The 18,776-nt window shown below is 61.0% G+C and overlaps 1 protein-coding gene across 5 annotated transcripts; it reads right to left on the bottom strand.

Annotated features, from left to right (window-relative positions):
- Positions 1–1,860: 1,860 nt before the first annotated feature.
- SIDT2 (SID1 transmembrane family member 2) lies at positions 1,861–16,260 on the bottom strand. 5 transcript variants are annotated; one of them, XM_089312996.1, is made up of 27 exons: positions 16,078–16,260; positions 14,727–14,848; positions 14,321–14,485; positions 14,187–14,232; positions 13,743–13,844; positions 13,574–13,657; positions 12,336–12,435; positions 12,083–12,148; positions 11,105–11,198; positions 10,403–10,791; positions 9,979–10,050; positions 9,735–9,806; positions 9,504–9,566; positions 8,662–8,780; positions 8,295–8,368; positions 8,124–8,190; positions 7,564–7,637; positions 7,284–7,407; positions 6,958–7,075; positions 6,367–6,503; positions 6,012–6,120; positions 5,715–5,791; positions 5,497–5,543; positions 5,149–5,254; positions 4,490–4,600; positions 3,310–3,423; positions 1,861–3,210 (listed from the first exon to the last, which is right to left on the bottom strand). In XM_089312996.1, the coding sequence occupies exons 1-27, from the start codon at positions 16,258–16,260 to the stop codon at positions 3,148–3,150; spliced, it is 2,898 nt and encodes a 965-aa protein (XP_089169122.1). In that variant the 3' UTR covers positions 1,861–3,147. The 5 variants fall into 5 exon arrangements, with proteins under 5 accessions (XP_089169122.1, XP_008259095.1, XP_089169130.1 ...); XM_008260873.5 differs by having other exon boundaries at positions 10,739–10,791; XM_089313004.1 differs by having other exon boundaries at positions 14,750–14,848; positions 16,078–16,218.
- Between the last annotated feature and the right edge of the window lie 2,516 nt (positions 16,261–18,776).

Below are 18,776 nucleotides of genomic sequence, written 5' to 3'. Positions count from 1 at the left end.
AGGACGGGGCGCTGGCTGGGTGAGGGGTTTAAAGGGCCCCGCCGCAGTGATGTCAGCCTCCCCCGCTGGCTCGCCCCTGGGCCCCCCCTCCCTGCAGGAGGAAACCGGCTCGTCTCCCCACCCCCAGCCCCCCAGTGACTCCACTCAGGCTCCATATTTGGGGAAAGACACCAAGTTGGAGCAGTCTGCCGGGGGCTGCCCGAGACATTCTCTGCGTGCTTTGGAGATGGAGCCGGAGGGGCGGGGCTGCGTGGCTGCTGGGAGCCGGCCGGGAAAAGCCTTTTATGGGCAGGACCACGAAGGCCTTCCCTGCTGTTGGACTTGGGGCTGCTCCTTCTTCACTGTTCCCTGCCCCTGGGGTTGAGGGGAGGCGGAATTCAAGAGTCTGGTCAGAGAGAGGAAAGGAGCAGCGGCTAGGGAGCTGGGGATCCCTGGGGCTTGCGGGGGGACAAAGCAGCCACCCTCTTCCTGGAGCCTTTAGCTCCGATCAGAGCTGGGAACCATGCGTTCACTGAGGCCCTGCTCCAGGCCAGGCACTTTGCAAATGCTCGCTTAATACTCAACCACATTGAGGGCCAGTGTGCCTCTCCCCGCTCCCTGCCATGGTGCGTGGTGAGTGGCAGGACCTGGCCTCCCCTGCCTGCTCACGTGGGCACTGGAGACAGACCCTTGCCCAGCTGTTCCCACCCCACCCAGATTGCAGAGCTGTCAGTTGGGTGGGCTTCAGTTACAAGCTTTAGTTAGCAGTGGAATCTGAAGGTTCAGCAGCAGCCAGGCCAGCCCAGCCCCTATCCAGAAGGCAGAGGGTCTCCACGGCCTGTACTACCTGAGACACGGGTAGGAAGCTCAGGGAGTTGGGAGTCAGCCCTCCTTCCCTTCTGGAGCAGTTCCCACCTATGCTGGGAGACCCACTCACATCCTGATTGTACCTGGGTTCAAGGGCCGCTGGGCTGCCCGCTGTGGCAGTGTCTCCCAACCTGAGGGCACCTGGCAGGCAGGCCCTGACACTCTCCACTGCACGCATGCGCGCGCGCGCACACACACACACACACACACACACATCCAGCAGCACCCCAAACCCTAGCCAACCAATGCCCGAGAGAGAGGCAGCCAAGGCCACTTCAGAAGCTCCACCTGCCACCAGCCTGGCTCACTCTGAGCTTAGCACTGCAGAGCCATAGTGCCCCCCTGTGGCACCTTAAGGAAAGAGCAGGGAGCAGAGCTGGAGATGGATGAGAAAAGCCCACAGCCCCCACTCCCAGAACCCCGGGGAACTCTGGCTCTCTCCAATCCACCAGATTCCTGCAGCACCCCCTCCCCAAAACTTGCCCTTCCTCGCGAGGCCTGCTGAATCTAATCAATCTTCCAGGGATATTTCAAAACTCCTTCCTCTGGGACCCTGCTCACCTTCCCTCATTTTCTTGCCTCCCCCCAGGCCCGCCAGGCCTCACCCCACCTCACACTCAAGGTGGCCTCACCCACACCAGGGAGGATGGGGGGGTGCAGGGGGACCAGCTTGCAGCCTGCCAAGCTAGGAGACATTCAGGTTGCCCGGGAAGCCAGATCCTCTCCAGCGGGTGGGGGGCCAGGTGGGCGGAGGCTGTTGCTCAGGGAATCCCAGGACGGAGCTGCTCCCGGTAAGGATAAGGAGGCTCTGTTCCCAGCACAGTGCCTGGTGCGGAGCACACCCCAGGGGAACGCTGACTGCTCAGGGCAGAGAAAAAAATGCAGGGGAACCACGGAGCTGCAACCACAGCTTGGAGACGGAGGCCAGAAGAAATGGGAACCGCAGCCCCCTGCCCCACCCCTCACGCTCAACAGTCCCACCCAGCGCAGGAGAGCAAAGGAGGACCCAGGGACTGCACCTGCTTGTTTCTTTATTGAATGCACTCATTCATAGAAAACGGAAATGCAACCGTAGCCTGGACAGACACAAAATGGAGTTCTGAGCAAAGACCCAGCCTCAGCCCCTCTCCCCAGCCCAGGGAGGGCTCTAAGAACAAGGCTGGGAGAGAAACCCACCGCGGCCCGGAGCACAGGCCCCATGCAGTCTCCCCCATCGCTGGCATCTGCAATGGACTGCGTGGGGCGGGGAAGCCAGTGTGGCCATGGGGCCCGGGGCTGGGGGCAACTCCATGTAAACTCCAAGGCTTCGTGTGTGCGCACATGTGTGACTAACACAGAACTTGGCTCAAGACGGATGGAAACTCAGAAGCTAGCCCTGGTCCTGGAGTGGGGCTGAGGCCAGGGACGGAGAGGGAAGCCCCCTTCTAAGCTAGGCACTGGGGCTCCCGGTGGAGGCAGGTGGGGCTTCACATCAGCCCTCCTGTGCCTCGTGACATTCGTGACATTTGTGGGCAGTGTCGATGGCACTGAAAGGTCCCCAGCTGGGGCTTGGCAGGACTGGAGGAGGGGAAGGGGTGTCACTTTTCCCATCAATCCGAATCCTGGGGACGGAATCAGTCTGGCAGGGGGGCGACAGGATGAGGAGGTGACCTCGGAATTCAGCCCCCCCGGATCAGAAGAATTTCAAAACGGACAGACTTTCCTCGCTGAAAGAGCCAGCCCTGGGCACAGACCAGCGGAAAGAGGGTCTTGCTCTGGGCCCCCTGCAGGCCTTAGCACCAAAAGCCTGGCACCAGCGGGCCAGATCCCCACATTCTCCACTCTCACCCATCCTGGTGCAGGGGTGGGCAGTCATGGCAGCCACGTGGAGCCCAAGCAGAACGGGGGCCCTGGTGCAGGGGCATGGAAGGAAGGAAGTGGTTTGGTTCCCAGGCTGCCCAGGAGGGCAGGACTGCAGGATGTGAGGCATGAAATGGGGGGACCGACGCCTTCCCTCCTTCCTCAGGACAGCCCACAGATGGCGGCCACGGGGGGCCTCAACACTGAGAGTGAAGTAGCAATTTGGCCCCCATGTCTAGGGTTTCAGGGGAGGGGCAGGCCTCCTCCCAGCAGAGGGCAGCTGCAAGGTTTAATGACACCCATGACTGTCCCAGGCCAGGCCTGGCCTAGACCTCGCTGTCCCGCTACCACCTAGCCCTGGGCAATAGGGCTGGGACTCACACCCCTGGCACTACAGAGGTGCCCAGCAGGTGACACTGGGGCTCAGAGCCCCACGAGGTGAAGTGGAGGGCTGGGCTCCTGCTAGAAGACGTAGATCTTGTCCCTCTGGACGGTATCCAGGTCGTCGTCGAGTGTCAGTAACACCTGGTGGGGGGGGGGGGGGGAGACACCAGGTCAGCAGCAAGAACAGGTCAGCGCTAAGCTGCCCCACCCCCACCACCGGGCTGGGTGGAATCCACCTACCAGGAAGGACCCAAACATGGCGATGGAGGAGAGGAAGTGCCAGATGTCGTGGTCATCAAAGAAGTCGAGGAGAATGCAGTCCCGGTTGTGCTCCCTCGACTCTGCCGGGGTTTTCTGGGGAGAAGTCGGGCCACTGCACACTGCTCCGGCACTGGCCGGGCCAGCACCCCGCTCCCGGCCTTTGTTACACAATTCTTCCCAGGCAGGCTGCCTTCTCCTCCCTCCTGTCCCTCCCAGCTGCCTCCCTTCTGGTCCTCTGCACTTTCTCCGAGAGCAGGGCTGACGACTACGGGAGAGGCCTGGGGGGAGAGGCCCTGACCTGGGTTCTGCCCCTGCTCCCCTCGGTCCTCAGCTTCACTGTTTGCTCCAAAGCGCTACTGCCACGTCACACCCAGCGGCCCCTGCTTGGCCCCGATCATCCACCGTAGGCCTGGGGGCTGTCCGTGCCGCGCTGAGGACCAGACAGGATCCGCCCAGACCTGCCCTGCCCTCCAGGAGCTCAGAGCCTTCACGTGGCGCCCAGAAGGGGGCACTCACTCATCTCCGAATTGGCCTGTTGCCACTCAGGTCACAGTAGCTCTGGGCCATGGGTCCTTCCTCACAGCTCGGGGACTCTATGACCAAGAGCAAGGGCCCCTCCTCCAGGAAGCCTTCCAGGAACCCCTACCTCAGAGCTCTCGCCAGCTTCTGTCCTGTCCATTGCCCCTGCCCCACCTCGCTTGTGCCCTTAGTTCATGTCTCACACGGTAAACAACAAGACGCGAGCTCGCGGGCTTGCTTTCTCTTGAACTAAGCTGAGTGGCTCAAAGGCAGAGACCACGTCAGACTCAGTTCTGGTCACGGAATCAAAGCCAGCCACACAGTGGGCGCCCTGTGAGGCGCAGGACAGAATGACACAGCTGGTCAGCAGAGGGCTGGCACTTGCACCCAGTCCCTAAACTGTCCCTTCTCCCCCACTGGTCATCACATACAGGCAGGACAACTCAGCCTGGGTGTCTTGGGTTTGCCTCTCTGAGCCTCTGCTGCCCCGTAAGTACAACGCGGCTATCTTAGTAAGGAAAGGGCACAGGGCACGATGAACGTGCAGGGCTCGGAAGAGAGCAGCCTGGACAGCACTGGCCCGTGGCAGGTGTCCCCAGGACGACACTCAGAAAGGACAAGCCTGAGGGCGGCCACTCACCTGCCAGGTGCTGAGGCCCTGGAAGAAGAAGAAGAGGGCGAAGCCCCAGACCACCGACGTGCACACGATGCAGAGCAGGGGGATGAGCTTGATCCGCTCGCCGCTGCGGAGCTGCCGGGCCAGGGGAGCAACGGGAGTGAGCGCCAGGCCCCGCCCGCCCGCTCCCTGCCTCTCCTTGACCCAGGCTCCTGGCGCCCGCCTCGGCTGGCAGGACTCGGCCTTTAGGGAGCCCTGCATTCCTAGCACCTCCCACGGCTGCGGGGCTCGCTCTGGCCCCATGCTGGCAGCATGCCGTCCTCACTCCAAGGTCCACCCTGGCTGGGTTTCATGTACCCAGAATCCTGTGCTGGCCAAGAATTCTGGCCAAAGGGCTCTCCTGCAGGGGGGGACTCCTGTCACATCAGATGGCACCGGGCCCTCGGAGGCCCAAGGCCACCAGACTCAGTGAGCCCACCTCCTCTCAGCCCCTCTGCAACAACAGGGACCTGAAATGCTAACAGGGAAGGGGCTCTGAGGATGCAGCCGGCTCCCAGGGGACACAAGCAAGAGGCTTCCGTCCCGCCCCACTCAGGCCTCACTGGCACTGACAGATGAACAGAAAAATGCTCACTCCCTCTTGGTGCTGCCCCAGGCAGTCCAGGCCCTCTGCCCTCACTCACCTTCATAATAATGTAGAAGGCAAAGTAAAGCAGCAGGTTGCAGATGCCAATGGCCAGCAAGTAGGAGGCGAAATCATTGGGGCGCATGATGAGCCCGTAGGCAGCCCTGGCCGAGGGAGGAGGGGCTGCTGAGGCAGGGGGGCACCGGAGCCAGCAAGGGCCTCCCACCGACCCCCACCATGCGAGACCGGGGTTCAGAGGCCCACAGAAGATTCTAGAAGCCCAGGTGCCAACACCTCGCTGCTCAGCCCCTACTGTTTACACCCAATGTTTAAAGCTGTCCGTGGACTCGAGGCAGCCTCCCGTGGTTCCCCCAGCCAGGCTACAGCAGGCAGTGGCCACACTCACAGGGACCAGTTGATGATGTTGCCCATGACCAGCAGCACCATGCGGTCCTGCGGAAGCAGAGACACGGGGACTGAGACGGAGAGGCACACAGACAGGGAGCCCACAGGAAGAAGGGCCATACCAGCTGGCCCCCCCCTGCCCTGGGCTCCCAGCTATAGCCCCCCCGCCCCCCAGGGTAGGGAAGATTAGCGGGGTGGGCTGGGGAGCCGGGCAGGTACCACGTAGAGGGGCCAGCTGCACTGCCGGATGCAGTCCGTGTAGAGCACATGCAGGACGCGGCGCAGGATCCCCGAGTCTGTGAGGAGAAGGGCGTGGCGCTGAGAGGGTGGGCGCCCTTCTTTGCCAGACCCCTCAGCTGGATCTGCCGAGGCCGCGCACGGCTGTCTCCAGGTCCTCACTCGCTGCGCCCTCCAGGGCCCCTCCGAGAGAGGACACGACCCCGAGTCCCGCAGGTGCCAGGTCCCGAGGCCACAGAGCCTGCATTGGGACCCATGCCGCCCGGGCTATGCCCTCACCCAGCTTCCAGCGGCCCATGTAATAGAGCTGTGTGCTGAGCAACAGTGTGGCGGTGATGTGGATGATGGAGAAGACGATCCAGAAGGCCGTGTTCCCTTTGCCGAACACCTGTCGGGAGGCCATTGCGGGGCAGGACTGAGAAGCTGCCCAGTTGCCCGTGGCTCCCACAGCCCGCCCTTCCTGGGGCTCACTGCTGGGTCAGGCTGGGACTGTCAGTGGGCAGGGCCAGCAAGGCACCTCAGGGAAGGAGCGGGGAGCCCTCCTGCAGGAGAGGGGGCTGGGGTGCAGGCCCACAGGTGCACGAACGCACGGGCACCTTTCCTACAGGCTGGGCAGAGCGGGTCAGGCCCTCACCACGCCCAGCACAGAGAAGAAGATGACGATGGCCAAGCAGGCGTAGGCGCTGTAGGCACTGGCATTGATGTCCGGGTGCCGCTTCTGGTACAGCTTCAGCATGCAGAGGCCGGCGATCATGTACATGAACGACGTGTCTGGGTCAGGGGACGTGGGGGTGAGTGACAGAAGCAAGGCTCGGCAGAGAACCCGCAGGCCGGCAACCAGAGGAGCAGGGAACCCCAGTCCACGGTGGGCTGGCACTCGAACTCCAGTCCCTAACCATCCCTGCCACCCCACTGGTTGTCACCCAGAGTCTCATGTCTCCTGATGACAACTTAGCCCGAGGGTCTTCGTGTGCGAGCGGCCTGAGACCAGGGGCGGTTTCGCAGTGGCCTCTGTTTGCTCAGTACTTGCACACACAGTACTTTGCTCAGTACTTGCATGGGTTCTTTTCTAAGTGCTGGCTACAGACGGCACACTGGCAACTTGGCCTGGGAGTTTCCGACAGAGCTGAGCCTTAGGGATTCCCGTGGGTGACCTGGGGCTGGTGGCAGACTCAGCTGGGTTCCTGTTCTAGGTTGAGCCCGAGTAGAGAGAGGCCTCACTTACCGAACTGGAAATTGGTATAGTTGGGGCAGACATGATAGCAAGCACTAAGCAGCCCCTCCATCATCAGGGCTGTGCCCATGGCATAGAACAGGCCAAAGTGTTTCGGGATCCCACATTCCTGTTGGGGGGAAGGGGGAGGGCAGGGAGCAGGTGAGGCGAGCAGGGAGGGAGCGACACCAAGAGGGAGCCCTGAGAGGAGTGGAGGGGGGGAAGCAGGTGGCACGTGTGAGTGGGTGTGACAGGGCGCTAGGCCAGGGTGGGCAGGGCCGGACACAGCCACGCCCACGCCTGGCAGGAAGCGTGCGCGGAGGCAGGTGCTCGCTCACCAGGGCGTACAGGTCGTTGCGCAGCAGGGCCCGGTTGTGGTTGATCTCCCGCTGCAGGATGATGAGCAGGAACAGCAGCCCCAGCAGGATGTACCCCAGGTTGCTGAGGATGTTGTTGAAGGCGCTGGAAGGGGGCAGTGCCACACGCCGGCCTCAGCCTCGGGCCCAGCCAAGGCAGGCGATCCCAAAGCCCCTGCCCCAGCCTGGTTCACCGCTGGCCTGGAGAACCCGCCCCCCGCCCTGCCGACTCCTCCTCCTCCTCCCCGGGCATGCTCCCCACCTGAGGTTGCCCAGCGGGTGGGCACACAGGAAGTTGTAATAGCAGATGTCCTGGTTCCCTGTGACATTCACCACCTGCACGAATGGGGAGTGAAACTGCAGCCCACGCCCCGCCTCCCTGCCCCCCAATGAGAGCACGTGCTACCACGGCCAGCCATGCGTATGCCGGCCAGCCATGCGTATGCCGGGTACCCCAGGCACTGGCTGCTTTTGAGAAGTGAGACGCCCGGCAACACAGTGCTCTCTACCCAGAGGCAGCGCTGAGATTCAGGTGCACAGAAAAGGGAAGGGAAACTAGCACAAAGTCACAGCGCTTTGGTTTCACAATGCCCACAGCTACCGGGGAAAGGGCTGCCATTTGGGCTTATCTTGTCCCCATTCTGCAGACGAAGAAACTGATACTCAGGGAGGTGAAGAGATTTGCCTAGGGACAGGCCGCAAGTAAAGTGGAGCTGGGGCTTGAACCCAGGTCCTCACACCGACTACCTGTGCTGGTTCCAGAGCCCCAGGGCCCTCCCTGTCCCTCACGGTGGCCTTGGTGAGCCAGCCCCAGCCCCTCACCGTCTGGTAGGTGATCACTAGCTGTACCACGGGCAGGGCATAGAAGACCGCGATGGTGGCAATGTTCCTGCAAAGGGTGAGGGAGGCGGTGAGGCGGCTGGGGACCAGCCCCCGCCCCCGCCAGGGACCAGCCGCCACCCCCACCAGGGACCATGTGCTGAGCCCGCTCACCAGAAGTAGATCTGGTACTTCTTCCGCAGGACACGCTTGTCCTTCCGCGCCAGGTCGGCCACGTAGAGGTATTGCTGGGGAGAAGCTGCAGTGAGCCCCATGGTCCCACCACCCGGGAGAAACCCTCCCTAGCCAGGCCCAAATTCAAGGCAGGCAGGGTCCTAGGCCCCCTCCCCAACCCGCGTGGCTCGTCAACCCCAGAGCATTCGCTGCTGCACAAGACGCTGGCGATCGATCGGATGACTTTCCTCTGGAATCGACCCTGCCCCGCCACGCTCTTGCCTCCTGCTGCCCCCAGAGACCACACGGGCGGGAGATACGCTGGGGCCAACACACAGGAGGCCCCTAGCCAGCCGGGCACACAGACCTTGGTGCGGATGACATTCTTGTCTGAATCGATGTCAGTCAAGGTGTCATAGTCATCCTCCTCCACGGAGCTCATGGAGTCCAGTCGTGGCCGGGTGGCCCCGGGATCAAAGGGGTGGTCTGGGAAGGGCAGGGAGGGAGGGGTTGTACTGGCAGAAGCGAAGCCGCAGGTGTGTCCCCCCATCAGAGGCAGCTGTCACAATTACTAGGCAGTGGGGAAAAGGCATACTGTAGGCTGGGGCTCAGAGCTGAGGTGGGAGGAGGAGGGGGGCTCAGGCACTAGGAGAGCCACCAGGTACTCCCAAGTCCTAGAGGGGCACGAGGGTGGGCGCTGCAGAGGCCACCACACAGTGCTCCAGGTCTGCCCCTGCGGGCTCGCCAGGCTGAGCACTGAGCACACTCCGGGCACAGACACTGGACTCGGCGAGTCATGCTGATTAGAAGGTGCTGAGCCCCGTGGGTTCTGAGGAGACGCAGTCTTGGCCCCTGCTGGCTTATAGACCCAGAAGGGCTGGGGTACAGGCAAGGGCGACAGGCCTCCCTCACTCTGTGTTTGCCTCTCGCCTTCAGAGGCTCCTTCCCGTGGCCATGCCTGATCAACGACCCCAGTGGCCAGGAAGCGAAGGTGCCGGCAGAGCACAAGCCACCAAGAACACGTGGCCTGGGGCTGGCAGAGAGACCAGTACCCGCCTCCCTCAGAAGACACGAGAGCTGGCCATCGCTGTCATTAGATGGGGAAGCCATGCACAGAGCAGCTTTCCAGCCCCGGAGCCGGTGGGCTCCCATCAACCGCCCTGGCAGGAGCTGATTGGCAGAGCGGCCCCGCCCCCTCCCCACATCTACCCATGGCAATGCACAGCTGCCGCATCTGGCCAGAGGGGAGGCGTCGCTTGAACTGGTCGAGCCCTTCAAAGGAAAGGGAAAGTTACCGGGGAACTGGGGCCAAGGGTGAAAGAAGAGGGCAGAGGGGGGCAAGAAAACAGCACCTGGCAGAGGAGGCACCTGCCCACCGCAACGCTCACCCAGCCAACACCGGCCCTGCACCACACAGCCCCGCGCTGCTGGCCCACTCACCCTGGTAACCATAGGAGACGTCTCCCGTGCCGCTGCTGTCCACCAGCCCATCCGTGGAGCCCGAGCCGCTCTCTGCAGGGAACAGCACGGGTGAGGCAGGTAGGAGAGCTCTCAGGGACAGGGATGACCAGCGGCCAGGGCACAGCTCTCAGGGGGCCGGCTAACATTGGACGACCTCAGAGGTGGCAGCCACAGCAGCCCAGGCTGGGAGTGGGCAAGCACAGCCTCGGGCTTTGACACATACCAAAGGAGCCATAGTTGTAACCCTCATATGGGGAGCCGCCAGGAAAGGAGTCAGCCAGGACCCGAGGGTGACCTGTGGCAAAAAAACAAAAAACAAACAAACAAACAAAAAAACAAGATCCTCTTAGCCCTGGAAACAGAGAGGCCAGGAACCGTGGGGGAGGAGGGAAAGCAGAACCCAGGGAAGACGGCCACAGCCCCCCCTCCCCTTCCCTGCAGCAAAGATAACGCATCTGCCCGCCCGGCCCCGGCGTGCCCCTCGCCTGCCCTGCTCTCTCCTCCCTAAAGAGACAGCAAGGCCAAGGCACTGAGGTGTGGAAGTGACCAGCAGCAAGGACAGAGACATCAGGCCAGCCCCCGGGCTTCACCCCCGCACCCCCCTCCCCCGGCCTGCAACTCCTCTGCCCCCGGCACCTGGAGCTTACCAAGGAGAGAGGCTGAGAGAGAAGGTCCCAAGCAGGAGGGAGGACAGAAAGAGAGGGTGCGGTGGAGGCAAAGGAGAGAGAACAGGAAGTTAATAACCCCAGAGACAGAGCCGCACGCCCCATGCCTGAGGCGGGCAGGCAGTGTGCCCAGAGCCAGACGTGCAATCCGGGGACAGCGCCAGCTGCAGGACACAGTGTCCCAGCCCCCCTCCACCTGCAGACTGGGACTCCCCACAGGAATGCCCAGAAGCCCCCAACCCAGGGGAACGACCCACCACTTTCTCTTCCAAACGCTACGCAAACTCTGCCCTCCCCGCCCAAGGCCCCTGCAGGTACCGCTTTCAGGGCAGGCTCGGTCTACAGTCACCAGCAGGGTCTTCTTCCTCTGCCTGCGGGGACAGTATCCAGAAGCTGCCCAGATGGGCCAGGACGAGGCCTTCCCTGCAGCCTCTCCTGCCCGTTCTCACCCCTCTGGCCCTGACCCCCACTGGGGGCAATGTGGGGCATCCCTGCTTGAGGAGAAGGTGAGGGGGCACTGTCTTCCAGAGGAAGGCCCAAGAACCACACCTGCTAACAGGGCCTCACCTTCCTACGGCCAGCAGGTGGTGGACATCACTCTGCTGGGTCCTGCCAGGCCACCTTTCCCACACGCGCTGCCCAACTCTCCCCAGACCAGGGCACTGCCCGGCAGCTGCACTTTACCTCCAGTTCTCCCAACAGGCCAGCAGGACGGTCAGCAGGTAGAAGGAGAGGAATATGCCCAGGCAAAAGAGCATGCCGCCCACGTAGGCCTCGGCTGTGGGGCGGGAAGGAGGCAGGTGAACAGGTCTCGTCCAGACCCCCGGACACAGCCCACTGTGGCACCCACGGACCTCCGTGACCTGGCATCTCTGCCCAGCCCGGTGTTTCACCTCCTCTCCCCTCCAGTGTAACGACCCAGCCAGTGTGCACATTGGCAGTTCCCCAAGCATGCCAAACTTGGACACGATCCTATCTGCTCATGTCCTTCCCTGTGCATTCTACAGTCTTCTCTTTCTCCGTCTTGAAAATTCCCTCTTGACTTCGTCTTCAACGTCTCCTCCACCCTGATTCCCCCTGCTCGGTGCCCATCTCAGCCCTCAGCACCCTGCAGAGTAACAGCCTCCAGCCCCTCTGCACAGGAGCTCCCCAAGGACCGAGCCCAGGCCCAGCAGGAGGTGCTCAACAAATATTTGTAGAATAAATAGCCCGTACAGGAGAGGCAGCTTCTCTTCTCTCCTATCACAATCCTTATTTTTATCTCATACTTTCCAGTTTATAAAAGGCCCTGTTTAATCATTCAGTAAATATTTATCGAGCACTGGCTAGGGGCCCAGGACTTTTCTGCTAATACCGTGCTAAATCTCACAACTTGGGCTAATGGGACAGCTTTTATTGCCTCCAGTAAAGAAACAGGGCAACAGAGGCACAGCGGCATGACGCTGCTGGTGAGGGGTGGAGGGTGAACCACAACTCAGCTCTCCCCTCCCCAGCCCTGGGCTTCGCCTACTCTGCACTGCATGGCCCTCGCCCCCAGCCCTCCCACCACGGGCCCCTCATTCCCCCAGCTCCCCGGTCAGCAGCTTGAGTCCGCATCTCCCTTCCTGTCAGAAGGGCGGAGCCATAACGACTTGTCCTCCCCACCCAGCCGCCCACACTCACACGTCACTGCTTGAGACACCAGCACAGACAGGGTTTTCTGGCGGTGCCCTTGATCGACCGGTTCATCTGGAAGTAAGACATCAAACAAGCAAAGAAGTGGTAGCCTGCAGCTTCGTTAGAGGCAGTGGGCTGAGCCCTTGGAGACTCGGGTGGAAACCCATGTCCTACCAGGTCCACCCATCAGCCACCCGGGACCTCCCTAGAAGCCACCAAGCCCTGCCCATTCCTCCCAGGCCCAGGGCACAAAATGTACCTTCTACAAAGGGGTAGAAAGGCAAGGAACCCCCACAGGCCTGGTCTTCAGTCTTCACCACCACTACCACGTAAAAGCTGTTGCTGGGGAAGTCTTTGCGCTGCAGGATACGACCGTCACCATCACCATCACCATCACCATCATTCTCGTCACCACCATCACCATCATCCTCGTCACCATCACCATCACCATCATCCTCGTCACCATCACCATCATCATCGTCACCATCACCATCACCATCATCCTCATCACCACCATCATCCTCGTCACCACCATCATCCTCATCACCATCACCATCACCATCATTCTCGTCACCACCATCACCATCATCCTCGTCACCATCACCATCATCTTTGTCACCACCATCATCCTCGTCACCATCACCATCATCTTCGTCACCACCATCATCCTCGTCACCATCACCATCACCATCATCCTCATCACCATCACTACCACCACCATCCATGCCTCCTCCCTTTTCTGAACACTTTCTTTGGGCCGGACATCGTGCTAAATTCTTTTTTTTTTTTTTTTTTTTTGAGTTTGCAGAGCTAGATTTACTGAACACGCTGCAAGTAAGCAGCAGCAGGCAGGGCAGCCAGAAGCCGGCCCGCTGGCACAGACTGCCTAGGGAGCCGCAAGCAGGACAGCCAGCGGCTGCGTGCTGCTCCACGCCTCATTTCACTGAATCCTCAGAAGCGCCCTTCGTCTCTTCTCCCTGCCAGACAGGCTCAGCGACGGTAGCTCAGGGCCACTTTCCACTAAGTGTAAGAGTCAGGATTATTTGGCCCCAGAGCCCAAACCCTCTATCTACACTGCAGCTAGGTGAGAAATCACGTGCACGTGCCACACGGGTTGCGCTATTCCAGGCTCTGTATCAGGCAGGAGAAAGCGTGGAGGGGCCACGTGTCCTGCTGGGTCCCTGACTTGCTGCTGGAGTGGAATGCACGGGCTCCCCCTCCCTGTCCTCAGAACAGGGCTGGGCCTTGCTAATGGCAGCTTCCCACCCAGGCCACGGCCCTGGCGCTCTTTCCCTCTCCTCACTCGCGTTACAACAAATGAAGGAGATGAAACAACAAGAATGGGAACTCTGCCTCCTCTTCTCCCTGCGGCGGATTGGGAGTGCAGTTCAAGCCTACGTGTAGCAGGGGACCCACGGACACAGGGACTGAAAGACCAGGACTCAGTCCTGTGTAGGAACAGGGCGGAGGCAAAGGAGGGCCAGGCGCACGTCCTACCTGCACAGTGATGGCGGCCTTCTTAGTCATCGTCTGGTACATGCCAATGAAGGCTACGTTGTTGTCCAGGTCATAGACAGGGCACTACAGAGGGAGAAGGGGAAGGCAGATGTTAGGGGACCTGGGCCCTATCAGCAGCTGGAGGACAGCAACAGGGCAGGCAACTTACCAGGACATCCTGGATGGAGATGACCGAGCAGGGGAAGGCCTTGTTGGAGGTCACCTTGACAATCACCGAGTCCACTCCCTCAGGGAACTCGTACTTGAAGTACTGAGGGCACAGGAGGGCCAGGGAGAGACCCATCTCGCTGACAACGCAGTCTCCGGCGAGCGAGGCCCCAGAGTCCTCTCGGGTTGGGCAAGCAGCCCCATTTGCTGTACACCATTCCCCTCAACCTCAGATGGGCACTCAGGACAGTGGCCGAGACACAGCAGAAGAGGCGGCAGCCAGACCCCACATGTCTGCCGGTCGTCAGAGTCCCTCATGAACAGTACCACGACCATGAAAGCCCCAGCGCCTTGGCCACTGGCCACCCCGCTTCTCACGTTCCAGCGCCCCCATTGGGCCCCCACTTGTTTTTCCCTTATGGTGCAGACAACAGGGAGGTATTACCTGGGGCTGCGCTGCAGTGGTATTGAAGCTGAACTGCTCCCCAGTCCTGCGGGGCAGAGAAGACCCCACACGGTCACTCCCAGGGCCTGCGGGACGGCCAGGCCCCGGATCCTCCCTCTCTCCCTCGGGCAGACCTGAGCACAAAGTTGTCCATCCGGATGACCCGGAGCTGATACGTGGTGTTGACTGGTGACAGGGTGGAGACGTCCACGTAGAAGAACTGGACCTCAGACTCATTCTTGGTGGGGGGCTGGCACAGTGTCCGTTCTACCTTTTGGTAGAGGTACTTGCGCTGATACCTGGGGCCCAAAGGCAGGAGTCAGGGCGTGACCAGTGTCCCGGTCAGCCTGCCCCTCTAGCCCCTCTAGAGGAGTGAGACCCCAGGGCCCCCATCTGGCCTCGACCTCCCTAGCCCAGGTCCACAAAGGGCTAAGTTGGCCGCATGCCCTTGACCGGCCTCCTGGCTCAGGGAGCTCCTGGGGGAGGCTCCAGGCGAGGCCCAGCCAGGCTGCCCTGCCCTGGTCCCCACGTCCTACTCACAGCCCTCGCAGGATCAGGGGCACCTGGAAGGACACCACAGCCTCCTTCTGGCGGACCACAAACAGCAAGGGCGCATCCTTCTGCTTGTTCAGGACGTTCACGGACACGCGTACGCCCTCAGTCTGCAAACGACACGCAAACACCCCTCACTCCAGCCTCAGCCGCCTGACACACGGCTCCCAGACCAGATGGCGAGCCCGGCCCTCCCCAACGACACTCTGGTCTGGTTGGGAAGCCGGAGCAACCCTCGGCCGTCGAGGAGGAACGGGTGAAGAGGAGATGTGTACGGAAGGGGCCAGCTCCTGGACAACAGGTGTGTACCAGATGGCAGGACCCAAGCCCCAGGAATACAACAGAGACCTTGGGAGCCTGCTTGGGACACCCCTTTCCTACCAAGTGCATGGGATGCACAGGTTCTTACACTCAGGTATGTACACACACACACACAGGAAAACAAGAAGTGCTCCCCAGCCTTCTTCTTTGTGACGGAGGAAAGCGGCAGGAAGCTCCAGTTCCACCACTACAACTAATGAGGGGAGGGCCGGGGGAGCAGGTGAATCTCCGCCCAGGACGAGCGTGGCGAGGTCCCTCCACATCCCTGGGTCTCAGTCCCCCTCCTATAAAATAACACTGTTCAAAACAAAACTAAGTACACCTGGGCTGCCGCTCGCGGCCTGAGCCCACATACGGGAAACAAGAAAGGACTCAAGCAGAAAGATCCAACTTCAGAAAACCAAACTCTGCCCCATCCTGGGGAATGATACTAAGAATAAAAGATTCCCCATTCTCAACTGCACGGCTCCTGGAACCACACAGGCAGCCTAAGGGACTCCCCCAGCCTCAGCCCGGCCTGAGGTCCAGACTTCCCAGCCCTAGCAACTGGGAACGCCCTGCTGGGCAGCAAAGGGAAGAGCAGTGGGAGCGAGGTAGCTTCTTCACTGTGGCCGAGCTCCCCTTCTGCCATCCGCTGTGCACTTGGCCTCCACTCCCAAGGCCAGCCGGCGTTCCGGCTGGAGAGTCCTGCACCCATCTCCGGGGGAAGGCCGAACTGGAACTCGCTCGGGCAGAGCCTTTTCCACCTGGGACATCCCCTCGCAGCCAGCCACGCCAGAGCAGCCAGGCCTGCTCACACCACAACCCGTGGAAGGGAGGTGGTCCACAAGATGGTAAGGCGACAACTTCAAAAGCCATCCGGGCGGAGACTCAGAGGAGCACCGGTGGCCAGGGAGGGGGGACTAGTTTGGAGGCTGCCTCGTGGTTCCCAGCGGGGTAGCTGGTCCATGAGGTCTCCCAAGAGTACAAGGAGGCTGGCAGAACCGCCCGGCACCCCCCGGCCAGCCTCAGCCCTCACCCGGTTGCGGGTCACGGTGTGGTTGAAGGTGTAGATGTTGACCAGCTCGCTGTTGACCTCGTCCACGTAGGTGTGCTCAAACTCGGCGTCCTTCTGCGACACGTTCTTGGGCCCCAGGGCCCCCAAATGGCTCTCGACCGAGGCCACCAAGAGCGCCAAGAAGGCCAAGCCCAGAGCGAACATGGCCCCGGCAGGGCGGCTGTGGCGGCGGCTGTGGCGGCGGCGGCGACAGGCGACAGGACACCTCCGGGACGGGTGGCGGCTGCGGCCGCAGCTTCCAGCATCTCACCAGGACCAGAACTTTAACCCCGGTCCGAGATTAGGAAACGTCCCCTCCCAGGAGCCGCGGAGACACTCGTAGGGGCCCCGGTGGGGAGGGGGCGGCGGGGGTGGGGTGGGGAAGGGAACTACGGGAAGGGGTCCCAGCTCACGAGGGGCTGAGCAACTCCCCGAGACCCTGCAGCCCCCGGCCAGGGCCGGGAGAACCGGGGGCGCTGGTTGCCGGGAGCCCGGAGACGCCGGGAAAGGGGAGGGGAAGCAGCCGGCGAGGGCGGCCGCGAGGGAGGAGAGTCGGGAGGGTGAGGGGAGCGATAGGTCGTAGCGACTGGACGCCAGGCCGGCCAGCGAGTTTTTCTGGGACGTGGGCCCTTTAAGGGCGGGCGGACGCGGCGGCCCGGGCGCGGAGCTCGGCTAGTGCGCCGCACCGCCGGGCGGTAAACAGCAGAGCCGCCGACCCGCCCACTGTGATGTCAGGGGAAACTGACACGGATTTAAAGGGCCAGGTCCCGGATTTGTCCTTAAAGGGGCCGCAACCTTCCAGGGGAAAGGGAAAGTCTCCCCCCCACCCCCCAACACACCATGGCGGTCTCCAGCTCCTACTGGCTGCCACCTCTGGAGGTTACCGTTGGAATAGATGCATGTTTGCATGAAGGATGTCCAAGTGTTGGGTTCTCAATGAGAAATTCTTCGCTCATAGAGATCTCCCCATCCTTACTGCTATTTCCACTACTATCTTCCCCTCCATTCGAACCCCTGCCTCCCCCCCCCACCACCACACCTCCCTCTCTCCTGGGATCTTAAAAAGCGTAGAACTCAAGGCACTGGGAGACAGCACTGAGGGAAAAACTGAGGTGGAAATGCAAGAGGCCCAGCCTCTAACCAGTGCCCCTTGCAAGGGACCCCATGGCTGCCCACCGGCGTGAGGAGGTTGGTGAGCTAATAGGCAGTTAGGTCGGGTCCCTGTTGGAATGGGAAGAGGGCAAGTGCCTTTAAGAATGGTCAAGGTGCTTCTGCACAGAAGCTGCCTTTAACAAGACAAAACACCACTCTCCCCCTCTCTGAGTTTCTAGTTTTATGTGAGAACAGAAGGCTGAAGTTACGACACAGGATTACAGTCTCCGCCCTCTGTCCTTCCCCCAATGTGCTTAAAAGACCCCACTTTGACCAATTTCCCCGTCTTCCTCTCTTGGAGCCCTCCCTGCTGATGCCACGGCAGGAGGCTTCTGACTTAGATAAATCTTGCTTTGCTTACTGACCTGTCCTTTTCTACGTGAGACAAGAACCAAGGTCTCCTTCCTTCCCCCTAACACAGGGAATTTAGCAAGGATTGGGACTGGTGTGGTGCAGTGGGTTATGTCGCCTCTTACCATGATAGTATCCCACCCCAGAGTGCTGGTTCCAGGCCCAGCTACTCTGCTTCCAATCCAGCTCCCTGCTAATGCACCTGGGAAGGCAGCAGAAGACCGCCCAAGTGCTTGGACCCCTGCCACCACTTGGGAGACCTGGATGGAGTTCCTGGTTCCTGGCTTCAGTGTGGCCCAGCCCTGACTGTCTCAGCCATTTGGGGAGTAAACCAGCCAATGGAAGGTCTTGTCTCTGACTCTTTCTCTCTCTGAGTCAGTCTGCCTTTCAAATAAATAAAATCAATCTTTAAAAACATTAAAAAATAATTTTTGGTACTTTCCAAAACTGTAGCTTGTCTACAAGGTACATGTATTGCTTTTCTAAGACAAATGTCTACACTGAGCTTGAGCCTGGTGTGCTTTAAATGGTCACAAGCTGAGGGTCACAGTCTCAGGTACAGGCTGGCTGGTGCTACAGCTGTGTTGGATGAACCTGTACTGCGGGGTGGGGAGAAGCATTCCAAACTGGCTTCTTGGGCTTCGAGGCAACCCTAGGCCTGTTGCAGATACACATTTCAGGGGCACCCGCAGCCTGGCCCCGAGTGCTTAGGTCTGAGTCCTGACTCTGCTCCTGATTCCAGCTCCAGCACCGGCGATGCCACCCAGGTGGGGAACCTCCCTTAGTTCCCAGCTCCTGGCTCGGGTCTGACACAGGGCTGGCATTGTGGGCATCTGGGGGAATGACTCAGTGAACAGGAGCTGTCTCTGCCTTTCAAATAAAATAACTTTAAAATGCATGCCTGGGGCCCTGCATCACACACACTGAATCACAGTGCAGCCCAGAAATCTGCATTTATCGCTACAAGGTCTGAATACTGCCCTGGAGCCAAGCAGCTGTGGAGGACCTGCTTTCCTGGCGGTATGGGGTGGGGGCACCCAGAACGGATCTTTCCCCTTTGCAAGGGCTCAGGGCCTTGGAGTTGCCAGCACCTTGGTGTTTGGATAGGCCGTGAGAGGGGAGAGCAGGAGCCCTGTGTTCCCAGCCCCTCTGCCCACGCCTTGGGGAGGGCCGCTGCC

This window comes from Oryctolagus cuniculus, chromosome 1 (assembly GCF_051225735.1).
Source record: "Oryctolagus cuniculus isolate XC-2025 breed Fujian yellow rabbit chromosome 1, ASM5122573v1, whole genome shotgun sequence".
NCBI lineage: Eukaryota > Metazoa > Chordata > Mammalia > Lagomorpha > Leporidae > Oryctolagus > Oryctolagus cuniculus.
The sequence above is the reverse complement of the archived record's forward strand: the minus strand, read 5'-3'. Positions and strand labels throughout refer to the sequence as shown.

Coding starts and splice junctions, on each gene's coding strand:
- SIDT2 (XM_089312996.1), bottom strand. CDS start 16,260: ATGTTCGCTCTGGGCTTGGCCTTCTTGGCGCTCTTGGTGGCCTCGGTC. Junction 14,849..16,077: donor ACACCGTGACCCGCAACCGG/GTGAGGGCTGAG, acceptor TGTCGTTTGCAG/ACTGAGGGCGTACGCGTGTC. Junction 5,544..5,714: donor GCAGCTGGCCCCTCTACGTG/GTACCTGCCCGG, acceptor CTGCTTCCGCAG/GACCGCATGGTGCTGCTGGT.